Source organism: Drosophila teissieri, chromosome X, assembly GCF_016746235.2.
Source record: "Drosophila teissieri strain GT53w chromosome X, Prin_Dtei_1.1, whole genome shotgun sequence".
Taxonomy (NCBI): Eukaryota; Metazoa; Arthropoda; class Insecta; order Diptera; family Drosophilidae; genus Drosophila; species Drosophila teissieri.
The window spans coordinates 20,207,805-20,229,277 of record NC_053034.1 but is presented as its reverse complement, the minus strand read 5'-3'; the positions used below and the strand labels follow the sequence as shown (position 1 = coordinate 20,229,277).

Here is a 21,473-nt window from a genome sequence, read left to right as displayed (position 1 = left end):
GCGAGACAAATGTGCGAGCGGCGGTGAGTGAGCGGACTCGGATTCGGATTCGGTTTCCGGACTCCGGGGGTCTGAGAAGGAGGTGAAGGCGCTGAAGGACGCAGGACGAAGGCCATGGATTGGTCCCGGTGGCAAATGGCCAGAGAAAGAGCTGGCAACCCTGGACAAGTCAGGAACAACCCTGGGCGCAAGGATTGCGATCGCGAGACCCGATTGGAGTGGTTGCCCATTTGATTCGTTGCGGCGTCACACGTAGGTTCTATCAGTCAGTCAGTCAGTCAATCAATCAGTCAGTCAGTCAGTCAGTCAGTCACCCACTCAATAAATCAATCGTGCCACAGTGCTCGGTTATCGTTGTCCCCCCCATCATCAGTTAAAAGCAGAAATACAATACCAAGCGATCAAGACATGCACATTACTGTAAATACTCAAAACTCAAAACTAGTTTCATACAAGTAAAAAGCCAAAAACCTTAACAAGCAAAACCCAAAAACCGAATTACAAAAGTGCAGTGTTCAGTGTTTACCGACAAAAGAGAAGGAGGCGGCGTGGAATATCGAGTGGAGAAACTCCGAAAGTGAGAGGGCGGCCGGGGGCTGCCCCGCAAAAGAAAATCTTCAAGATCAACAACAACGAAATCAACAAGAACAAGATCAAGAATCCACTATAGCAACAGCAACAACAGCATAACGCCCCCAACACTGCCAATGACATTGCCATTATCAAGAACAACGTTCGTTCATCATCGTTCGTTTAGATTTGACACAAGTGAGTCTAGCTTATATCATTATCATACTATCTATCTATCCTTTCTATTCGCAAGTGTCCGTCGAATTCCGAAACTCCCATTTTGTGGCATAAAAGTATCGAAGTTACTTTTGTGTGCCGAAACAGAGTTTTCGTTTTCGCGGCACTTCGACATACATTTTAGGCACTATTAGTTATAAGAGAACTGTAAATATAATCCCTCGTCAAAATCTAGTACTCATGCATATAAGTCAAATACTTTTGCTGCATCATTAACATTCAAAAGTTTCAAGGAAGGGCACTCCTTATGCTCTCGAAGATCTTTATGAATGTGTAATTCATATTTCAAACATCGATAGCTGTGTTTGCTTTTTGTACATATGTTTCTATCTCAGAACGGATCTCCTTGGTGCGAGCCTACTTTCCATAATCCATTCTACTTTGCTTGTTCGAGATTAGAATTTACATTTACTTTTGCGGTAGCATGTTAACCAAATCCAAGAAATCTCGATGAGTGATTTACTAATTGGAACTAAGCACGTTATCCAGAAGAGTTTCGTGATTAGGCACTATTCATTATGACGCTGCCGTGCGAAATTCAAGTAATATGTTTTACCTGTTGATTACCTGCCAGAATTGGTCTTAATATCTAGACGAATTTTCACATCATGAATTTGAAGGCCTAAAAAAACGAAAGCCGTAAATTTAAAAAATTAAATCTCTTTAATAAATAATATATGGAATTATGAAATATGCACCGTAGGAACTTGGAACTAGACCATGTAACACCAAGCAAGTGAATTCGGGATCGCAGTGGATTACTCATTAGCGCGTCGAGCTGATTACTAAATAGCCCTTAGTGATTAGCGACTAGTGTCAAGTGCCATCAATCAGAGTTGCTTTCGATGAATCACTTAGCCGACAGCTGCCGCAAATGCACTCGTTGCAAATGTGGCGCGTCGGAGGGCGAGTTGCACTCGCCATCCATCAATTAGTTGAGCACTTGCCACCCACCACACAGCTGCCCACCCACTCAGCATATTCGTTTAGTCGGGCGCAACCCCGCAGGGGAACTCCCGCGTGTCCATTCCCTATCGCAATGGCAATCTGCAATCTGACAAATCAAATCTTGTATGCAAAGCAGCCAAAGCAAAGCGGCAACTGGCGACACGAGCAGCAGCAAAAGCAACAAGGCGACGAGCAATTTGTACGAGCATTTGTGCCAACAAAACGCTGGCACGCAGGCAACCAGCAAATCAGGCAAGCAGTAAGACACGACAGAAAGCACGCAAGTTAAAGGGAGACAAAGCAAAGCAAAAGTATAAGCATCGACACAGCTGCAAAGCGCGCAAGCAGAAGTTTAGAGAACTGAAGAGGTAGCAAGGCGAAAAAGTAGTGCAATAGTCAATCAGATAAGAAAGTTAGTCCATCAGGGCAAAGAAGAATGCTTGGGCTAACAAGAGCTGCGAAGCACGAGAAAAGCAAAAGCACGTAAGCACATAGAGTAGCAAAAGATACCTGAAGAAGCAAGAAAGCGACCGAGTTGGCATCAGCAGTAGCAGCAGAAAACAAAAAAGGATCCAGAAGAAGCAGAATAGGCAGGAAAGCAAAGCAAGAATGCAGCAGTTAGAAAAGCTAGCAGACAAAGCAATTCAGCAAGCAAGCAAGTAGAACCAGAAAAAGCAAAGAGGGAAAGCAAGATAGCAAACAAGCAATAAGTCTTAAGCAAAAATCAAGGAGTCAAGTAACCGATAGCAAGTGAGCGCCAAGCAGCTTGGCAGAAGAGCAAGTTAGCAGGCAAGCAAGCAAGTAAGCAAGCAAGCAAGTAAGCAAGTAAGCAATCCGGGGAGCAGGAGACGACGACTAAATAGTTGCGTGACCAGCGCGTTTTGCACACTAAACAGCGTAATTGGTCATAAAGCGACTGCTGCGAATGACCAGCACGCCGGACTAACCGACGGTTTACGGCAATTACGAACCGGAGCAGAGGAGGTGACAAGCAATTAGGCGGACGGCAGGCAGCGGCGGGGGGTCGGCCGGCCCCCCCAACCCCGGATGTATAAGCCGGACACGCTCACGCGCCGCGGCAGCCTGAGATCCCTGCGCAGCGCCCCGCTCCTGAGCACCGTGCTCGAAAGCACGCTTTCACTGACCCGCATCCACCCGATCGCCTCCTTGGAGCTGCCCGGCCTCGACTATGCGGTCCACTCGCAGTCGGCCTTCGGCGCCTACGGGCTAGCCCACCCCCGGGATCTAGCCACCTGCACCTCGTTGCGCAGCGGCCTTGCGGCGATCACCGCGGCCTCCGCTTCCGCCGCCGGCGGCGTTTCCCAGTCGCAGAGCGCCCTCCTCGGGCGGTACGGCCCCAACGCCTCGATTCGCCACGGAGAAAGAAAGATTGTCCAGCCGAAACGGTAGGTCCCCGCTATGCATAAGGTCACCACCCCGATGTAGAGTCCCAGAAATGGGGACTAGAGTCATACGTCATGGGAGGTCTAGTCCATCATGTCCAATAAGTGCTTATATGGTATCAGGTCCTCAGGACCACCGACTAAATAAATTAGTCTTATTTCAATCGATCAATTGTTTCCTAACATTGCAATACTGGAGACTAGAACACCCTATAATAATTGGTATAATATATTATAAAGAACACAAGGGCTCTTCCCTGCTGGTCATCGGGATCAGCTGCTCAAGAAACAGTAAAATAACTGATTTAATCGCATCAAACGTTAGTTTGCGCTCTAAAATATATCGATCGATTTACTATTTGGTTGTCTTGTAACAGATCATTATAAAAGTATCATACAATATACTCAGGAGCCAACAGTGTGCGGTGTTGTAAGCGGGACATGAAACAGCAAAGGTTGGGCCTGGCATTCCTCTTGGGATTATGCAGGAGGATGCAGGAGGGACTGAAGCTTTGGGTAAACTACTGCCAGTCCCTAACGGGACTCCAGCGCTTCAGGTTGCCGTCCCAGGGCAGATTATCGATCTTCGCCTGGTCGGCAATGGCGGCCTTCACGCGATTCGAGAACTCCACTGGCGACTCATCCTTGCCGCGGCTGAGGGGCGGCATGTACCAGACGTCGCAGCAAATGCACCACGAGCTGACCACCATCAGCATGTATCTGAGCATCGAGTAGCGGGTGCTGTCCCAGTAGGCCTCTCCAAACTGCCGGTCGTAGCGAATGGCCACTGGATAGACGACGTCGCTGACCGCAAAGCTGCCCTTCTTGAACTGCATCACGGCGGTGTTGTTGATGCAAGTGCCCTCGGGGAAGAGCAGCACCGGCGGCCGGTCCTCCATGGAGCAGTGCAGGCGGAGCACCACAGCCAGGGCCTCGCGATCGGCCAGTTCCTTACGGTCGAACCACATGTGGTGGGAGACCCGCGAGAGGGCGCGCTGCAGGACGCCCAGGATGCCGGTGTGCACCTGGCCCGTCAGCGAGTAGTTGGCATCGCACATCAGCACCAGGACGTCCAGAGGACTCGTGTGGTTGCACACACAGATGCCCTTGGTGGGGCGGTACTCGGTGTTGTGGAATCTGCGGATCATCGGCAGGCAGGCGGCCGTGATGCGGAAGCACTGCCGCAGTACCAGCTCCACCAGCTTCTTCTTGAAGCACCAGTCGGGCAGGTGGCCCAGCAGCATGGAGACTCCACTGATCATGAACAGGCACAGCCAGCAGGCAATGGTCCTGATGGGCAAGAGCAGTCCGTACCGGGCCACCCAGCCCAGCAGCCAGGCCATCCTTAGACGCCAGTTGAGGTAGCGGTTCCGCTGACGGAGGTTGCGGGTCAGCAGGTTCCATTCGCCGACGGGCGAAGGTGGCGCCACAAACCTCTGGGTCACGTCGTCCTCGAGCACCAGGCCCAAGCCGGCGGCTATGAGGTCGCAGCACTGCTCCACTCGGATATTGAGGCGGTTCTTGATCGGCGGCGAGAGCAGCTCCTCCATGCCATCGCCCTTGTTCCGGTCCTGCAGCTTATCGTCCGAATCGTTGTCCGATGCGTTGTCCTCGAACTTCTTGACCTTTCTGTCCTTCCTGTCCTTTCTGTCCTTCCTGCCCCGGCCATTTCCGACCGTCCAGTTCTGGCCCAGGCGGCACCGCTCCTCGAGAGCTCGCCTCCTGCGAGTTTGCGCCAACTGGCTGGCAATCCAGGCGAAGAGGACTTCCAGGACGTCCAGGTAGCGGCACTGCAGCCAGAAGAAGGACGCCCACGATAGAATGCCCAGGACGACCAGCTCAATAAACATGGCTACAAGTTGGAAGAGTCTTAAAAAATTTATAAAAATTTTGCTTCTCGTGTCTAGATCCTACTTCTATCGACAACAAAAATGTAATGAGGCTTGACAGCAATGACACGGAACAAATGGCTCATATCTTGAACTCATTCACACAGCCCACTTAAACAGGGAATACGTTCTAAAACTTATTGGTAATAGAAAACAAGAAAAGGGTCGTCGATCAGAGTTCCCAGAAGTGAATGTAAGTAATCCTGGGTGAACTGCATTAATGCGCCTATAAGAGTTCACCCACAAATTTCGCAATTAAAGCCCTAATTCAATTTGGCGCCGACTTTTTGGCTTTTCCTCGCATTTCTCCGTTTTCCTCACATTTTTTTTTGGTTTTGGTAAGCGCCCAAAAGACTTTTGATTTATTTAGCCCGAGATGTAAAGGAAAAATAAGAAAGCGAACAAGAAACTTTGCCGTCGACTTCCCTTTTTGTTTTTTTTTTGGGCTGCCGGTTGGGTTTGAGTTTTTGGGTCTTTGGGTTCGGCGTTTCGACTGGGGTCTTAGCCCATATTTTGTTTTTTCATATGGCAATAATTCAATTATGCCATAACAAGGCCGCAAAATGTTTGCCTTCGGGCGACCCGAAATCACTTAAAAACCACAGAAACTTCTGGCTTTGTTAATTCGTTAATTAAATGGGGTTTGCGATTTCGCCACCGCTCCTCGAGGATTACGCAATGAGCGATGATGACGATGGTGATGGCGATGGCTTGGCGGTCTTTTGGTATGTCGGTATGTTGGTGTGCTGCTATGATGGTGGTGCTTCCTTCCGCCGCCCTCCATTGATTACATTGGCTGGCAACAATCTTGGCTTATCAAATGCAAACAACGGCGACAGGCGACGTCAACGTCAACGACAACGACAACGACAACTCATTTAGGCCCAAGCCCGGGCCCTTAATTAGCATAGAATGTGTTTTAAAAAGCCACTTGAGCTAAACATTCAAAACACCTACAGGGTGTTTTCCCCAGCCACCAGCCACCAACCTCCTGCCCATCCCCATCCTCCCCACCTGTCTCTCGCTTTTCCTCGCTTTTCCACTTTTCCAGCGACAACGACAACGACCTTAGGCGCTTTCTGCGCGGGAAAGTATCTGCGTGGCACAGTTTGGCAAGTCTGAGGCCGGACAGATTTAAATACCCTAACTGCCGAAAGCGGGGAATTAACACGGCACCAGCGACTGGGGGAGAGGCTTGGCCGCCCAAGCATTCGCAGATCCTCCGCATATGCAAGATAAACATATTAATAGAGCCAAATGCTGGATATGAACCACTTTCCGCTTTTTGAACAGAGATGGGAAGTTGTATGTACCATATTAACTAAGTGGTATTCAATGGTATTTGATATGTGGCTTTGCAAACCGAATGAACTTTGATTTAGGAGTTAGAAGTATTGCTATTCATATGTTAATATAGATTTTTCGTCTTTTTTAACTTTTAAAATATATATACTTTTAAAAATGTTCTTTAGTTTCTTAACCATGCAGATTCTTAAGTTCACTACCTCATACTTCTCTGAAGTTCTAACTGCATTCGCAATTCAAACACCTTCCTTTGGCTTTCAAACACTTTCAAGGCATGCTATTAAGCACCACAGTAACCAGTTGCCAGTACTACAGTACCACTATTTTGGTATCGATTCGCATGCATTCAGGCAGGGTATGCGAGCGTCGGTGTCGGCGCAGGAGCGACTGCGGCAGCACGTGACGCTCAAGTGTTGGGATAAGCATTTCCGCTCTTCAGACGTTACACGAAAAAAGCGCCCCTCTTGTGACAAAGCGCTTGTTGTTGTCGCGGAAAGCGGTGGAAAGCGGTGGAGGAGCGTCGGGCGAGGGGGGGCGGGCAAATGAGGGAGCACAAAATTAAATTGTGACGCTGGCGCTGCGACACGCCCACATGACGAGGCGCCGCCACGCCCACCTGCCATTCAAAAGTAATTTAGCGTTTAAAAAACATTTTTCTGCCTGACTTTTAAAAGTTGCGCGTAATGCGAGTGTGTGTTTGGGTATTTCTATTTGTGTGCTCCTGGGCCGGCGGAAAAGCAGGTGGAAAAGCGCACCAGTGCGCGGAAAAGCCGCCACTCACCTAGTTGTTGTAGCCACGTTTCGATTTCGATGTCGTCGTCTGTCCGATCCGCCCGATTGTATTTTGTAATGGCTCGGTAAAGGGAGCGAAAAAACCAACTGGCTTCGAAATTTTTGTGCTTATTGACTTTGACGTTTCACCAACCAGCTACGTGAGTGTATTTATCAAGGAGTGAACTGCCGGGGAAAATCTGGGAAAATGCCTGTAAAAGTGCTGCTTAGATTATGGAAAATCTACGCTATGACAAAAAGTGGAAGAGCAGGATAATGAGATTAGGGAAGTGGTTAGCACTTAAGCATGGAATAAAATGCCATATTAAAAAAAACAAAAACGCTAAACTCAAGTACCGCGACTATTACTACGTCTATGCTATGAAGTATCGCGGTTTCTTCAAAGTGTGAAAGCAAAGTACCCCCTATTTATGCGGATCTTCAAAATTCCTTTTTTGGCAGTGTCAGTTGATAAAAAAAGCAACAATTTGACTACCGACCCTGGTAACTCTGCTAGTATCGATTACAAACCCGAAAGATTTTAGGCCAAAGAAAAGGTTGTACCTATCACCTACTTATTACTAACCTGCACTTGTCTAAAGGAAATAAGTGGATTACTTTCTTTAAGGAGTGCGTTGTCATCTGAATTATACAGTTATCAAAATTGCGATTTACCTTTTCACGTACTCCGTCTGAATCTACAGTCAACTTTCGTGAATTGGAGAATTCGTGATAAGTAGTTTATGCAGAGGCAAGTTCAGTTATTGTAATAAAAAATAAAATATTGCAGTAACAAGTAAATTGATTAAATAAACAATTGATTTAATTTATATTTATGATTTGAGGAGAATAAAACTGAAATATAAAAATCATAAATTTGGAAATACATAGCTAAAAGTTATAAATATAACTCTGAATGCAGCCGTTTAAGTACAGTTCTTTAAACTATTTATTGAGTGATTTGACTCAAGGAAAGCATTTAAGTCAGGTCATTGAAGCCAAGTCACAGGCTAGGAAAGCCCTTGCCATTAGATGAAATTAAAAGGCATCAGTGCGGGAAATAATGTAAACAATCAAGTGGAATAATGACAATGGGAAAACATTCACCCCACTTCCCCGCATTTGCATAATTTGGGGCAATTATTTCCATAAGTTGTTCATCCCCCCGAAAGCCAGGCGAAATTATAATTTCCTTGGGATTTTTGTTCGCTTTTTTTGTAACCCCCCCTTCCCTGGAAGTCTGTGTACGGCTGTTTCGAGCCAAGTTAATTAAAAAGTGTTGCCATTTGACCCTCGAAACTCGGAACTTGGAACTTGGAGCTCGCAGCTAGCAGCTGAAATCCCTTTGACACTCGATGAGGAAAGCTCGCCCGCACTTTCCCATAATTGGTTTATGCCATTTTGCCGGCTTGTTTACGCGCCGTCAACATTTGCATAATGGAACTGGAATCAAATACAAGAAATGTGATTTATAATTTTTCTGTTGTTCAGCGACGGGCATTTTAATTAGTCCCGGAAGAGGACGAGGACGAGGACCCATCGTCTAATTATGTGGGGTTGGGGCCAGGGTCTCCCCGCCATCAAATCATTATTTAATATAAGCCGCCCCGCCTCTCCCCGCCTTCCATGTTTTGATAAATTATTTCCGCCTGATGGACGCTACGTGACGAAAGTTGTCAGAGAAGCCAGAAAGGGGCTAGGAATCTGAGTCTGAGTCTGAGTCTTATGTATTTTTGATTTGCGGCCGCATCGAGCAGTTTGCCAATCATCCATCCTTGAAGCCTCGTTTATTTGCGGCAATTAATCAACTGGCCAACTTGGCCAGCAGCGGAGCGACTTATCCCCGAATAAGTGATAAAGATTTATCACTCAGCCTCAGCCCGTTGCCGAGGTGCTTAAAGCGATTTAAAGCGCCGGACTCTCGGCGTTCATTGAACCAAACATTTTGACTTTTGCGTCTGAACGCACATGAAAAGCGTTTGGAAAATGTGAAATGGAAATGGAAAATGCGGGGGCAGGCTCTTATTTTTTTCGACTAAGAACCGACAGAACTGCAGGCGTAATAAGTAGCGCACAGCAGCCTAGTCGCACCCAATATGCCCTTGCTGCCACTTAACTATTTTCTCTTTTCAATCATAGTTTTAATAGTAATACTTAATATTTAATGATTCAACCCAAATGGTTTAACTTACCTGAATATTGTTATTTAACATAGCTGCTTAGTAAATTGTAAAGTCCGAAGCGAAATTCAAAGCCACAGGCGATGGAAATGCTGAACATAAATCTTTAAAAGTGAAGAGCACACGATACTGCTCTGTCCGACCCCCAATTTCCCGACCACCCAGCCAGTTTTCCCAGCTCGCGCCACCATCATTTAGCCGGCTGCAGTTTTCGACTTTTTTTAAGCGACTCCATGTGCGAGAGAAACGGGGGTCAATGCACCCGGAAAGTGCGGGAAAATGGGAAGTGAGGGAAATGCGGGAAAACAGAGGGGGGGAAACCCAGTCAGACGACGTCGACGACGAGTCGTTCACGATGTTTACGTTTTGAGCCACGCTTTTCGGGGCTTGTCAACACCATCCTCCCAACTTATTACTGCAAATTCCGGCCAGGAGCAGGGGAATTTCTTAGGTGCAAAAAGTTGCACTTCACCTGCAGCTGTGGGTGGTGCACCTTGTGGGTGCTGCTGAGTTGCTTGGTGGTTGCGTGGTTGGGTGGTTGGGTGGTGGTGTGTGCCGGTTCGGCGGCGTCGTGCTAAGTGAAGTGTAGGCGCAAAGGCGAAACACGCGAAACTTGTCGGTGCAATGTAATAAATTTCGAAAACGTCCAAACGCTCGACCCATAACGAATGGCTTGCCCAATGCACATGGACAGAAGCCGACGAGCCACCGACTCCGCACCGCCCACCCAGCACCACCCAGTCTAGCACCACCCGCTGCACCACCCGCTGCACCACCATGTTAGGCCGCTGCAATAAGTCTTTTATGGCTTAGAGAGCCGCCGAAAGAGAACTGCGAACTTTTATCATTAAAGTTGAAAGGTAAAATTCGGCCATAAAAAGTGCGCGAGAAGAAAATGGCAAATGGAAAACGGGAAATGGGCGAAATTTCGAAAACCGGTAAGAGAGTGTGGTAAAGCTCGCGAAACGTGACTCACAAAATCTGCTCACGTGACCGAGTCAATAAAGTGTGCAAGAGATTTGCGAGTAAATGAATTTCCCCCTCTTAATGTCTGCGCCGCTGCCATTCGACGTGCTTAAGCTTTTTGCGGATCATCCAACACTGATATAAATTACAGAGTGTCTAACAGCGCTGATTGAAACATTTATCTACTCGAAGTTAGTGAATGAAATGGGTATTTCTAAAATTCTGCTAATATATATTATTGTCCTATAAATGCACTTTCAGTCTGTTCTTTAAATATTTGAAACATCATCCAACACTGATATAAATAACTGAGAGTCTAAAAGTGCTGATTAGAAACATTTATCCACTTGAAGTTGAAGTGAATGAAATAGGTATTTCTACCAATATATAATTTGGCACTATTAACGCACTGTCAGTCTGTTTACTTGAAATATTCTTTAAATACTTGAAATATTCTTGATAACGCCCAAGTGCATCGTACTCCAGTGAGCTGCATTGCACTTATCACCGCAGAGTCTAAAGAGTCCAACGTCCTGTCCAATTCTCGCCCACATGCAGTGGGCCACCCTAATCCCCAAATCGATCAACCTGACCCCGGCTGTCGAACTTGACTTTGCCACTTGCCCGGCCCTCGAATGCTCCATTGTGGGCTCCTCGCCGATTCTCCGGCTCCCGGTTCGGCAGCACCTGCTCCAATATCCGCAGGGTTTCGCTGAATTTCCCAGCATTTCCCAGTCCGTTCAGGTAACTGAACTCGCACGTACTGCCGCCCCACATTGAGTTTTCCCCCTCTCCTTCCTCTCCCCTCCCGTTTGCCGCTTGCCGCCCCACTTTATTTCATTTCATTTCCTGCCATTTGCAATTTTCCATTTCGGGTGCGCTGCCAGTGCACATTTTATTGATTTCGAATGCAATATTTTCTGGGCTTGAGGGATGACAAACGGCGGGGAGGGGCTGGGGGCTTAGACGGCAAATATTCGTTTATGGCTCTTTTCGCCCTGCTCTTTTCGGGATCCGTTCCGTTCCGTTCCGGCAATTTGTTAATTGTATTTCATATGCAAGCGTCGCATGCATTGCAAATTTTATTAGCCGGACTGCCAGAGCAAATAGATGTGGGCGGCATTTTGGGGTGCAGTGGAGGGAGCCCCCAAAACACAATTGAAACATAAATGGAAATCAACTTAAATATGCATGACATGTAAATAAAGCGTGTAGAATGGATGCCTTCGAGGGTTAGTCGTGTGTCCTTCGTCCTTTGTCCTTCGTCCTTTCTGTTTAATGCTGTTAAATATTTGTGCATAGTCTTTGCGTTTTTTGGCCCGTCTGACAGCCCTGGGCCAAGTTTCCTTGGCATTTGCACTTGGGCTTCGGCAAATGGCTCTTTGCACAGAGGCTCTTTACACGCCCGAAGAAAGTTTAAAGCCGGACAACATTGCTTAAACAATGGAAGCTTTGGTAACCTTATCTTCCTACTTCAAAATAGTTCAAAACTAATTTAAAATAAAATTAAAACTAATTTATTTCGAGTCTTTAAAGCCCCTTCACTGCCTCAATTAGCTTGACTTTCTCTGGTCAGCGACTTCAAGCCGGATCTTCTTACATTCCCCACATTCTGGTGCCCCTGATATGCAAATTTTAAATATTACTTGCACTGTAGCCAGAAGCCAGTGGAGAGGGAGGGGGGCGAGAGAAAAGAAAACCAAACAAAAGTACACACAAAAGTTTAGCTTGGCGAAAAAAGGAACACACACATAACTGCAAATATTTTCTTACGCTCGTATGAAATGTAAGCATGTAAATACCAGCACTCGCACACACTCACACTGATACTTTGGAAAACACCCACAGACATGCATAACTTTGCTGCAGTCGCTGGAAAAGTGGGGAAGTGGGAAAGCGGGAAAAGCGAGGCTTTCCCCAAAGACAGCTGCGTGACGACGAGGGCCGCTTGAATAGTAATCGCAAATAAAGGAAATGCCTGCTCTAAATCAAATTTGTGTTTTTTACAGCATACTTTTTGGGGCCCTCCCTCGCAGATATGAAAACTTTGCCTAACTCTCCTTCTCTCTCTCCCTCTCCCTCTCCCTTACTCTAACGTATGTATTTTTTGTGTAAAATATTAATAACAAAAGAAGAATTTAAACTTTCAATAAAGAGAGATCCCGTCCCAGTGCTTTTCCGTGTGTGCTTCTTGTACATTGTATTTGTAAACAAATATGGAAATTGCTGCCGCTGTTTGTGCTGCGTTTGTGTTGAGGAGCTGAATGACAAGCAGTCGCCTGAGAGGGGCGCCAGAGGGGCGCAGGAGGGGGCGTGGCCCAACATCAGCATAAATGCCAAGTTGTAGTGGGCGGCAGGAGTCGGCCTTGCACTTTACATGTTGGTTCTTAAAGTGACTCGGAAACTTGTGAAGGCAGCAAGGGACTTATCAGTATCGCCAACTGGATTTCAATGGCAGGCTCAAAAGATCGTATTAAAATAATAGCAGATTTGGGTGGACAAAGGAAATTGCAGCTTAAAAGGGCTCTAAATTATTAATACTCAAATTGAACAGAAATGACACAAGATCCAGCTCAAGCTCAAGCTTTAATAATTGAATGAAAGTCCCTATAAGCTAGAGAGCAAACAGACAGGACTTAAAATCACATTTTCTTGTATGTAATGAAATGAACGATGCCACTGTTTGCTAATCCAATCTCTTTGTTGTCCATGGCATAAATTGCAACTCTCTATTTCACATTGCAGCTGCCATTAGGAGTGAGAATGCTATGACAGGCAATATTTAGCTGCCAAAACGTCAGGCAATTTAAAGTGAAAATCGCCTAAGAATACAAAAAGAGCAATACACACGTTCACACACTCACACACTCACACATGCAAATTGGGCAACTATTAAGAAATTAATCTACGGGCAGCCAGTTAAGCACAGCTGGATGCGACAACACTGCGGTCCCTTTGACATTCCGATGCATCCGAGTCTTAAGCGGTTTATGCGGGGGTGGCAACTCTGGCCGCATCGATCGATCCCATTACTGCCCAGTTCGCAATATCCTGCTGGGCTTTTTAATATCGCAGAGGCTTTCACTTGTTTGCCGCTTTATGCAAATTTCATTGTGAGTCCACTGGCTATCCTTTGATTTCAGTGCTACCTACATACATGTTTGTATGCATATATGTATGTACATACATATGTATGTACACATGTACCATGTGTGTGCACACATGGTTAAGGATTTCTATATGCAACGTGTGAGCTTTATAGGCACACTTTTCTCTGAAGGAGTTGGGCAGTCAGTTACGGCAGTTCATGGGCAGTAAAACAAACATTGGTGGAGCATTAAAATATTAAAACTTTTCAAGTGGGCGGCATAAATCAATAAGAAATGTGTTAGGCAGATCTCTGGCATATCAATTGCCCGTTCAATTTCCAAATTTCTGCATCACAGACAATGAGCAAATGGAACACTGAGAGAAAACTCAGCGGATCACTCTTTGTGGTGCATATACAGCACAACTTAGACCAATTGTTACAGGCTCAAATAGGCACATCCTTCTGCAAATTATCTATATTACAGGATAGATTTCGAATTTTAAGAGATAGTATTTGGTTAATTTAAAGTAAAATTGATTTCGTTTTTGCAATTGCATTTCATGTGCCGAGCATTGCAACACTGTGCGACTGCTCCGCCCATTTGCTCATTACGCATACGCACTGTTGCCCGTTGGGGCTCAATGGGAATTAATTATTCGCCTAAGTGAATATTGAATATATTCATCATTTGCGGGCAGAGGTCAGGCCGAGGGCTGTAGGCACAATTAAGAAAATTATTCACCAAATGGTAATGCATATTTAAGTCCAGCTCCAGGGCTCCAAAGGGGGCGGGCTTGCCAAAAGCTGCTTAAAGCAAGTAATTCGATTGGCATCTGGTTTATTAACATGTGTGCCCAACTACTCCTTTACTCATTTCAACTGGGAATTTCTCAATTGAACTTACGGCATTGAATAACGGCATTCCAATCTTTATTGGATTCGGCAGAAGGTGAACTAATTTAATGAATACATTTCCTGCATACTTGTGCAAGCACTTAATACATTTGTATTGCCTCATTAACCAGTTTCCTTAAAACTAATTCTAAAATTGATCCGAGAATGCCAATTAATGCAATTGGAGCGATCAACACAGACTGAATATGAATATGCCAAAACGTGAAAAACCATTGACAATGAATCGGGTTCCTTTGACAACTGATGCCACTTCCCAACTTCACTCCCATGTTGGCCAGCACTTAGGGCCAAAGACCATTTGAACATCGCAAATTGGCCCATTCAGTTCGCCGCCCAGCACTCAAGAGCTTCCCAGGCTGGACTCCACCTTCTGTTGGATGTGTACTCAAATATAGATATATATATTTATATGGGCGTACATAGGGCCCTACCTATACCTATACCTATAGGAGGGGAACCCCCACCCGCCGCCTGATCCTTGGGCAAAGTGTAATTAAATATCCATTTAGTGTACATTGCGTTTCCTTTCGGCCCGCCTGAGTCGGGTAGACACATTACCAACTTTGCAGCGGCAAAAAATGAGAGGAGATGGACGCACTCACTCACTCCGATGCGGAAACCCTCAAGAAATAGACAGAGGCAAGGAAAAGCTGGGAAACTCAAGGAAAACAGGGGAGACAGGAAAAACACGAACCGCTTAGCCGGTTCTAAGGCAAAAGTTTAAAGAGCTGCTTATGTCTAAATTAATTTAAAAAGTTCGTTCACTTGAAAAATCGCACTGCCCCGCCCACTGGCGCATCTTTTCCCCCAGCATCCTCTTGTCCATTTGCGGCCGCTTGAGAGTTTTCCCGCGGCTTTTCCACCATCCCCAGCACCCCACCATTCCCACTGTCCCAACTTCTGTTGGTTCCCTGGTGTTCACTCGTTTATTAAAGATTATGCTTATAATGACGATGACAATGACGACGACAAGCTCGGGATGCTGGAGGTGTGGGAGCGCAGGGAAATGGTGGAAAACCCCCTTGGGCTGACGATGATGCTGCTATTTTCCAACATTTTCTTTCACCGCGTCTGGCTGCGCTTCATTTCATTTCATTTTATTTTATTTCATTTTATTTAATACTTCTCTTTTCCACCTACACTTACCATTCCCTCTCGTTCTTTAGATCTTCTGGGTTTTTCCGCCTCTCAGAACTTCTCGGGGTGTTTGGAACTTTAATAGACGACTGCCTTTCATACTAGAATCCACTATTATGTTAATATTCAAGCAGAAGTTAAGCAAAACTGACTGAAAATATGCTAATTTGTTTTGTATTCCTGATAAAGTCTAAATGTGTGGCGATCCAATCATCTTCCTAAGGCTTTTTAGTTCTTTAGTAATATTTACTATTTATGTATAGGAAACATAGGAACATTTATCTGGTGCGTTTTATTCCCCTGAACTCTTCAGTTTTGGTGTTTCCTAATTCCTTCCCCGGATCCGCGTTGCCCTGAATCCTTGTCCTGTTTTTTCGCAATCTGGAATTCATGTGGGCTTCTCGCTCTCCCGAGGGTTTTCCCTTCCCCACTTTTCCGCCTCGATTCGCAGCAACAGAGAATTCCGTGACCCATATAGAATTCATATATGGGTTAGACTCCAACTTTCGCCTGCGACACCGGATTTGTGCCACTGTCGTCATCGCTGTCGCCGTTTGCTGTCGTCATCGTCATTGTCATCACATCGGGGCTTTATCCTTATTCTCGGAGCCAAGTCATTTGGCCATTGTGTGTTGGCCCGAAACCTTTGCGGTGAGAGGTGAGAGATGGCTTTCATTGTGTTGGCTCTGCCTCCGCCTCTGCCTCTGCCCCTGGGCCCCGCCCCCTTCTCCACAACCAGCCCTTTTGGCACCCCCGTATACTGGGCATTGTTTCTGCTTTCTGTTTCATTTCTATGTCATTTCCGCTGCCCTTCTCCGCTCCTCTGCCGCCCTCCCTCCTCTTGGGCACACTGGTCCAAAAGCCGCAGTTTCAAACTCGAATTCCAGGCAAAGCTGGACAGAACCATCCATACAACACCTAATCTACTGATGCAAGTATGGTAATGGAGGTGTTAATGGCAGCAGAGGTCAGAGGAGCTAGTTTGGCCATTGAAAATACTGATTCGTCATGAAGAATCACTGTTATTGAATTACTCATTTTGAAGTTCTCGAAATCGAAATAAAACTAAATGAGTTATATCAAAACAGGAGTATGTAACTCACAGGGAGCTCGTTTATCAAAAGTTATCGATGACACGTCGACTGACTTTCGCAGTGTTTGGAGCAGTGTACCCAAGCCTGTCGGCATTTCACAGCTAATTTCAACGAGCGTTTTTTGGATCGTGAGATTAGTGGACAACGGGGCTGGTGCTGGTTTCAGAGGGGATGGGGATGGGGGCTTTCCAAGAGGCTTTTCCGGAGGGGCGGTGGCAGCGGTGGGGTGCTGCTCCAAAAAGAGGGCCTGGTGTTTCGGGCAGGACAACCATAAGTCATCCGACCGCTTGCCAGAGTGCGCTTATGCAAATTTGTGCCAGCTGACAAATGGGACAGCATTTGCACAATGCCGCAAAGGGGGGAGAGCGGAGGGGGGTGGGGATCGGAAAGGTGGCTGGGTGGTGGATGGTGGGTGGTTGTCGGGGGCGCTGGGGCGTGTCTATATAAATGTCATTTGTGTTGTTGTTTGCTTTTATTTTTTGTATTATTTTTCCTCTTTTTCTTGTGGGGGTGTGAAGGGAGTTCTCCTCGCTTAGCCTGACATGATGATGATAAAGTGCACATTAAAAAATATTTTCCCATTGCCTTTTTGGTTGTTTCTCGGTTGTTGTTTGTTCTTGATTCCGTTGTTATGTTGTGTGTGCTGTTTTAGTTTCTGTTGTTGTTGTTGTTTCTGCCGTTGCGGCTGACTGCTTAACTCTAGTTGCGAATTATTTATGGCCAGAGAGCGCGTTTTGAATTTTAAAACTACATATAGGAAAATGGAAAATTCCAATTCTCATCACAAAATGGCTTTCGGAAATGGGATTAAAGCGTTGATGCTCGGGAGCAGATATAATCCTGAGATACTTTATCAAAGGAGGAAGAAGATCGGTTTCCTGCAGAAATCCTGATGCTGTATCAACATTGCATATTTGCAATTTATTTTGATTATTTTAGTATTGATGTAACTGCGCAAAAAAGAAACCCCTTCAGATATAAGCTTCTCTGTAACAGAAGAAAAGTCCAAATATGGCAATTTCATTATCCGCCTGATATGCTAACACAAAAAACACAAGTTCATTTTCAATACCTCTTTTTGCGGCCAAGAAATTCCACTTACCCAACTTTACTTACCAACTTTACTTTAAGCTCCCCGATTTCTCACACATATATAATCATTATTACACATTATTATATAATGCTGGGGCATATAATTCACACTTGCACACGTGCCACGCCCCCTCCTCGGTGGACGCCTCTTATCAACATTCTGCAAGCCGCACGAATGAAGTCTTCCCTTTTAATTTCCCGGCTGTACCTCTCGCTCGCACAGCCGCACATAAAATTATTTTCTCCATATAATAAGTGTAATAACTTTCATGTGTCGCCCGTTCGCAGCGGGAAAGTCGGAAAGTCGGGAAGGTGGAAAGCACTGCGTCAAAATTGAAGAGCACCGAATATGGAAAAACGTGCGAGGAAAAACTGTCCATAGTGGTCAAAATGAATGAGCAAGTTCGCTTGATGATTTTCAGAAAATGGGGCAAAGTGATACAAGTGAAGCTGGTAACTTTACGGATTCAGTTAGAGCTACAAAAACTGCAGTACCGCAGAGAGTACGAAATGATATATACAGCCTGTTTATTAGCCTGACCAAATCAACTAAAGTAGTTGCATTTCTGAGGAAATTAGGCGATTTAATAGGGCCATCAACACCCTTCAATCTACCCACTGTAGCTCTATGCACATTATATTCGCACATTCGTGTGTTTGCAGCACGAAAATGCGATGCATTGCGAAAACGGAGCGTACAAATCCGCCATAAGATAATTAAAGGTTCTCCCAGTGGTGCTGTAGGTGCTGTAGTTGCTCTATCTGATCCCGATATCCTCGAGCCTGATTTGAAATCAGTTCGAGGGAGAAAAGTGGCCAAAAAGAAAAGGCGAACGCAAAGCTCGTTCCATGCAACGCGACCACAGGCTATTTGAGCACAAGTAGGGCAAGGTATGCATGCTAAACTGCACCACTTTAGGGGTCATCAGGTGGTTCTGCGCCCCGCTGGGACATTGACAGGTTGTGTGGTCTAATTAACGGCAAACAAAAGCCTGAAAATTACAAAAAAAAGGTCACAATACAAATTTATGGTCAGTGGAAACGACAGCATTGCATAGATGTAAAATGCGAGCTTCGAATGCTCTACATTATTTGTGTTGAAGCTAAATCTTTTGCTGTTCCAAAGTATTTTAGGAAGCCATCTTTATAAATTTAAGATTGATTTAAATAGGTTTTTGGAACTGAGAGTGTTGAGATACTAGTCCATGCTTGGCAATGGGCTGAGTCCACTTTTGTCATTAGGGCTAAATTATCCAGCCCGATTTAGTATGCTGATTTAGTATGCTAATGATGGTGGCCATGCAATATGGCCCTATTTAAATTTAATATAATTACCTAAACGTGGCCGGCCAACTAGATACATGGTCAAGTAAACGTAAATATGAACAAGGCGACTGTTGGGTATAAAATCCAAAACGGAATTATGCACAATTATTTTGGCATTGACTGTTGCTGCCCCCTCTTTCCATGCAATTTAATTGACCACCGTCAGCAGGAGTAATTATAGAGCAACAAGGAGGTAACTTTGAAGGCCTCGCAACAAAGGACAAATAAGCCAAGTGGTTTGCAGTGGGAGATGACGACAGGGTTGTAAAAGTCAGCCGATAAGGGTTGCCAAGTTGGCATGTGATTTTATTATGTACCAAGTGAGAGCTCTCCATTTGAATAACTTCTAATAGGCACTGTGACTGTAAATTTACTCAAATAACTTTGACTTTGACTTGGCTTAGAATATATTTTAGAATATTCCTTTGACGAGTACTTGACATACAAGTTCATTGCAAAGTCCACGTCTAATTATGCGCTGACTGTATTATCTCAAAGTCCTTGTTTCCATTTTTGCATTATAGTTCCTTACCCACTACCCACTACCCACTTGACTTGCACTTGGCTTTTAATTCGCTCTCCCATTGCATGCTCAAGTGGCTTTTCTTGCACCATTTCCCCCCACAATTGGCGCTTACTGTCCCCCTGCTAATTGCGCTTATTACGCTGACAAGAAAATGGCGAGCGGATAAAATAAAAGTGCATAAAATACAGGGAGAAGGAAATAAAATCTGAAATAAGCAATGCAATGACGTTTCGGTCATATAGTATTTATCCATCCCTGCCTCCTTTTTTGCTTTTTTTTATTGTTGTACACTCTTAGGATCCCCTGCTTTTTCTTCACTTTTGCTGAGATTTGTTCATTTTCCCCCATTTTAACTGTTGCAACTGCGCTGCTTTTACTTCTCGGCTTGCGGCAAGTATCTGCAAGTGCGCAATTATGGGTTAGTAGTCGCGGCATCGCCTCGGAATCCAGATACGCAATACCCGCCCTGCTCTATTTAAAATCGATCTTTAAGTCAACCACAATAAATAATAACTGCAACTAGTCCGGTAGTTAACAATTAACTTGTAATCTATTGTGATTTTAACTGAGTGCCATTTTCCTTTTACTGCTACCATTTATTTGTTGTGTGATCAAACCAATCAGAACAAAGCAAAAGAAAGAAAGTTTATATTAAATTAAAATGCTGTATATTTTTGTAGAACTTTCCTTCGATTTTAAATTAGTTAGAAGTAAGCGATTTTGATAGTTTAATGTTCAAGTGACTGACACGACGTCTACCTTCCGACGTGAGCTCCGGCATAGCTGGTTGCATCAGAAAAGCCACGATTTTACGATTTTCCTTTTGTAGCTGAGAAGGAAAATTTGCAATTCCATCGCTTCGGCTGTCAGATGGCAGAAGTGAATTGGCTGCGGCTGAAAAATAACCAGACAGTCTCTAGTTATTCCCTCTTACTATATACAAGTAAATATACAAGTGTATATATACACATATACTCGTATACTATATATTGCCTGCCAGCCGATGCACCAAAAATGATTGCGACTGTATGCCAGCCCGGGTTCCGATTTAGGTCCTGATTCAGATTCAGATTCCGATGCAGATTCAGTAACGGCTGCTGTTTTACTTGCTGCATTATGCAATTGCCTGCAGTATGTGCTGCTCTTGGGGGCGTGGCATGCTCTGCCGTGGAAAATGAAGCAAAACTACACATTAATTTGATGGAATTGAAAAACAGAGTGGCTGTGTGCCTTCTGATATATGGTATTTAATTTGTAGGGACTCCTCGTACAATGTATGGCAAACCAAATATGGTTTTCATGTCATCACTGTTAGTGACACTTTTTGCCAGCAACCTTTAAATTTGTCCAATATTTATCCAATAGCTTATGAAGGACCCAGGATGATTGCAACGAAATGAAGATTTTTCAATGTTGATTTTTCTGAAGCTTCACTTATTTTTCACAATTTCGCAATTTCATGTCATATTTCGCAATTTGTCTCGGTTGCGTGCGTTTTTAATAAACGGCATTTTAAGCACTTCATATTCACGTTGCCGAGTTTTAACTTCTACTAATTTTAATAAATTAAAACAACACCTTCTGCAAGTAGGAAACACTTATCACAGTTTGTATGTCAACCCTTCAACGCGTTGGCTATTTGCTTTATCATTCAACTCCAGAGAAAGGCGATTACTGCATAATTTTGCCACTCGGCTTTCATATTTATAAATCAAGCGACTTGAATCACAAGCGGTTTTCTTCTACAGAGCCCAAAATAAGTGCAACCTTTAAATAAATATCTTCACCTTTACCTTTTTTGGGTTTCCTTCTTTCTTTCAAATGAAATAATCTGTTCTTTTAACCGCCAACAAGCGATAGCCAGTGGAGTGGGAAAGTGAAAGCACATTTATCTCGATTTTCACGCTGTCAGCAGCAACTCAAAAAGGCGACAGTTTGTGAAAAAACACTAAATAAATAAAACAAAACCGGGAAATATATATATAAAAAAGGCGCCTGGGACCAAAGCAAACCGAACCCTGCA

The 21,473-nt window shown here is 44.8% G+C and overlaps 2 protein-coding genes across 3 annotated transcripts in view; one reads left to right on the top strand and one right to left on the bottom strand.

Moving 5' to 3' along the window:
• The first annotated feature begins 2,802 nt into the window (after positions 1–2,802).
• LOC122623029 (innexin shaking-B) overlaps positions 2,803–21,473 on the top strand; it is a 62,043-nt gene continuing 43,372 nt past the window's right edge. The window contains exon 1 of the mRNA XM_043801915.1: positions 2,803–3,161. Coding sequence (XP_043657850.1) covers positions 2,803–3,161 — 359 coding nt within the window. The remainder of the gene's footprint in view (positions 3,162–21,473) is intronic.
• Positions 3,463–7,285, bottom strand: LOC122623030 (glycerol-3-phosphate acyltransferase 3). Of its 2 annotated transcripts, none has more exons than XM_043801918.1 (2): positions 7,134–7,285; positions 3,463–5,010 (listed from the first exon to the last, which is right to left on the bottom strand). In XM_043801918.1, exon 2 carries the CDS (start codon positions 5,006–5,008, stop codon positions 3,680–3,682), a length of 1,329 nt encoding a protein of 442 aa, XP_043657853.1. In that variant the 5' UTR covers positions 5,009–5,010; positions 7,134–7,285; the 3' UTR covers positions 3,463–3,679. The 2 variants fall into 2 exon arrangements, with proteins under 2 accessions (XP_043657853.1, XP_043657852.1); XM_043801917.1 differs by having other exon boundaries at positions 3,463–5,027; positions 7,134–7,283.

Bases quoted from the DNA above. Each gene is read 5' to 3' on its own strand.
- LOC122623030 (XM_043801918.1), bottom strand. From the start codon at position 5,008: ATGTTTATTGAGCTGGTCGTCCTGGGCATTCTATCGTGGGCGTCCTTC.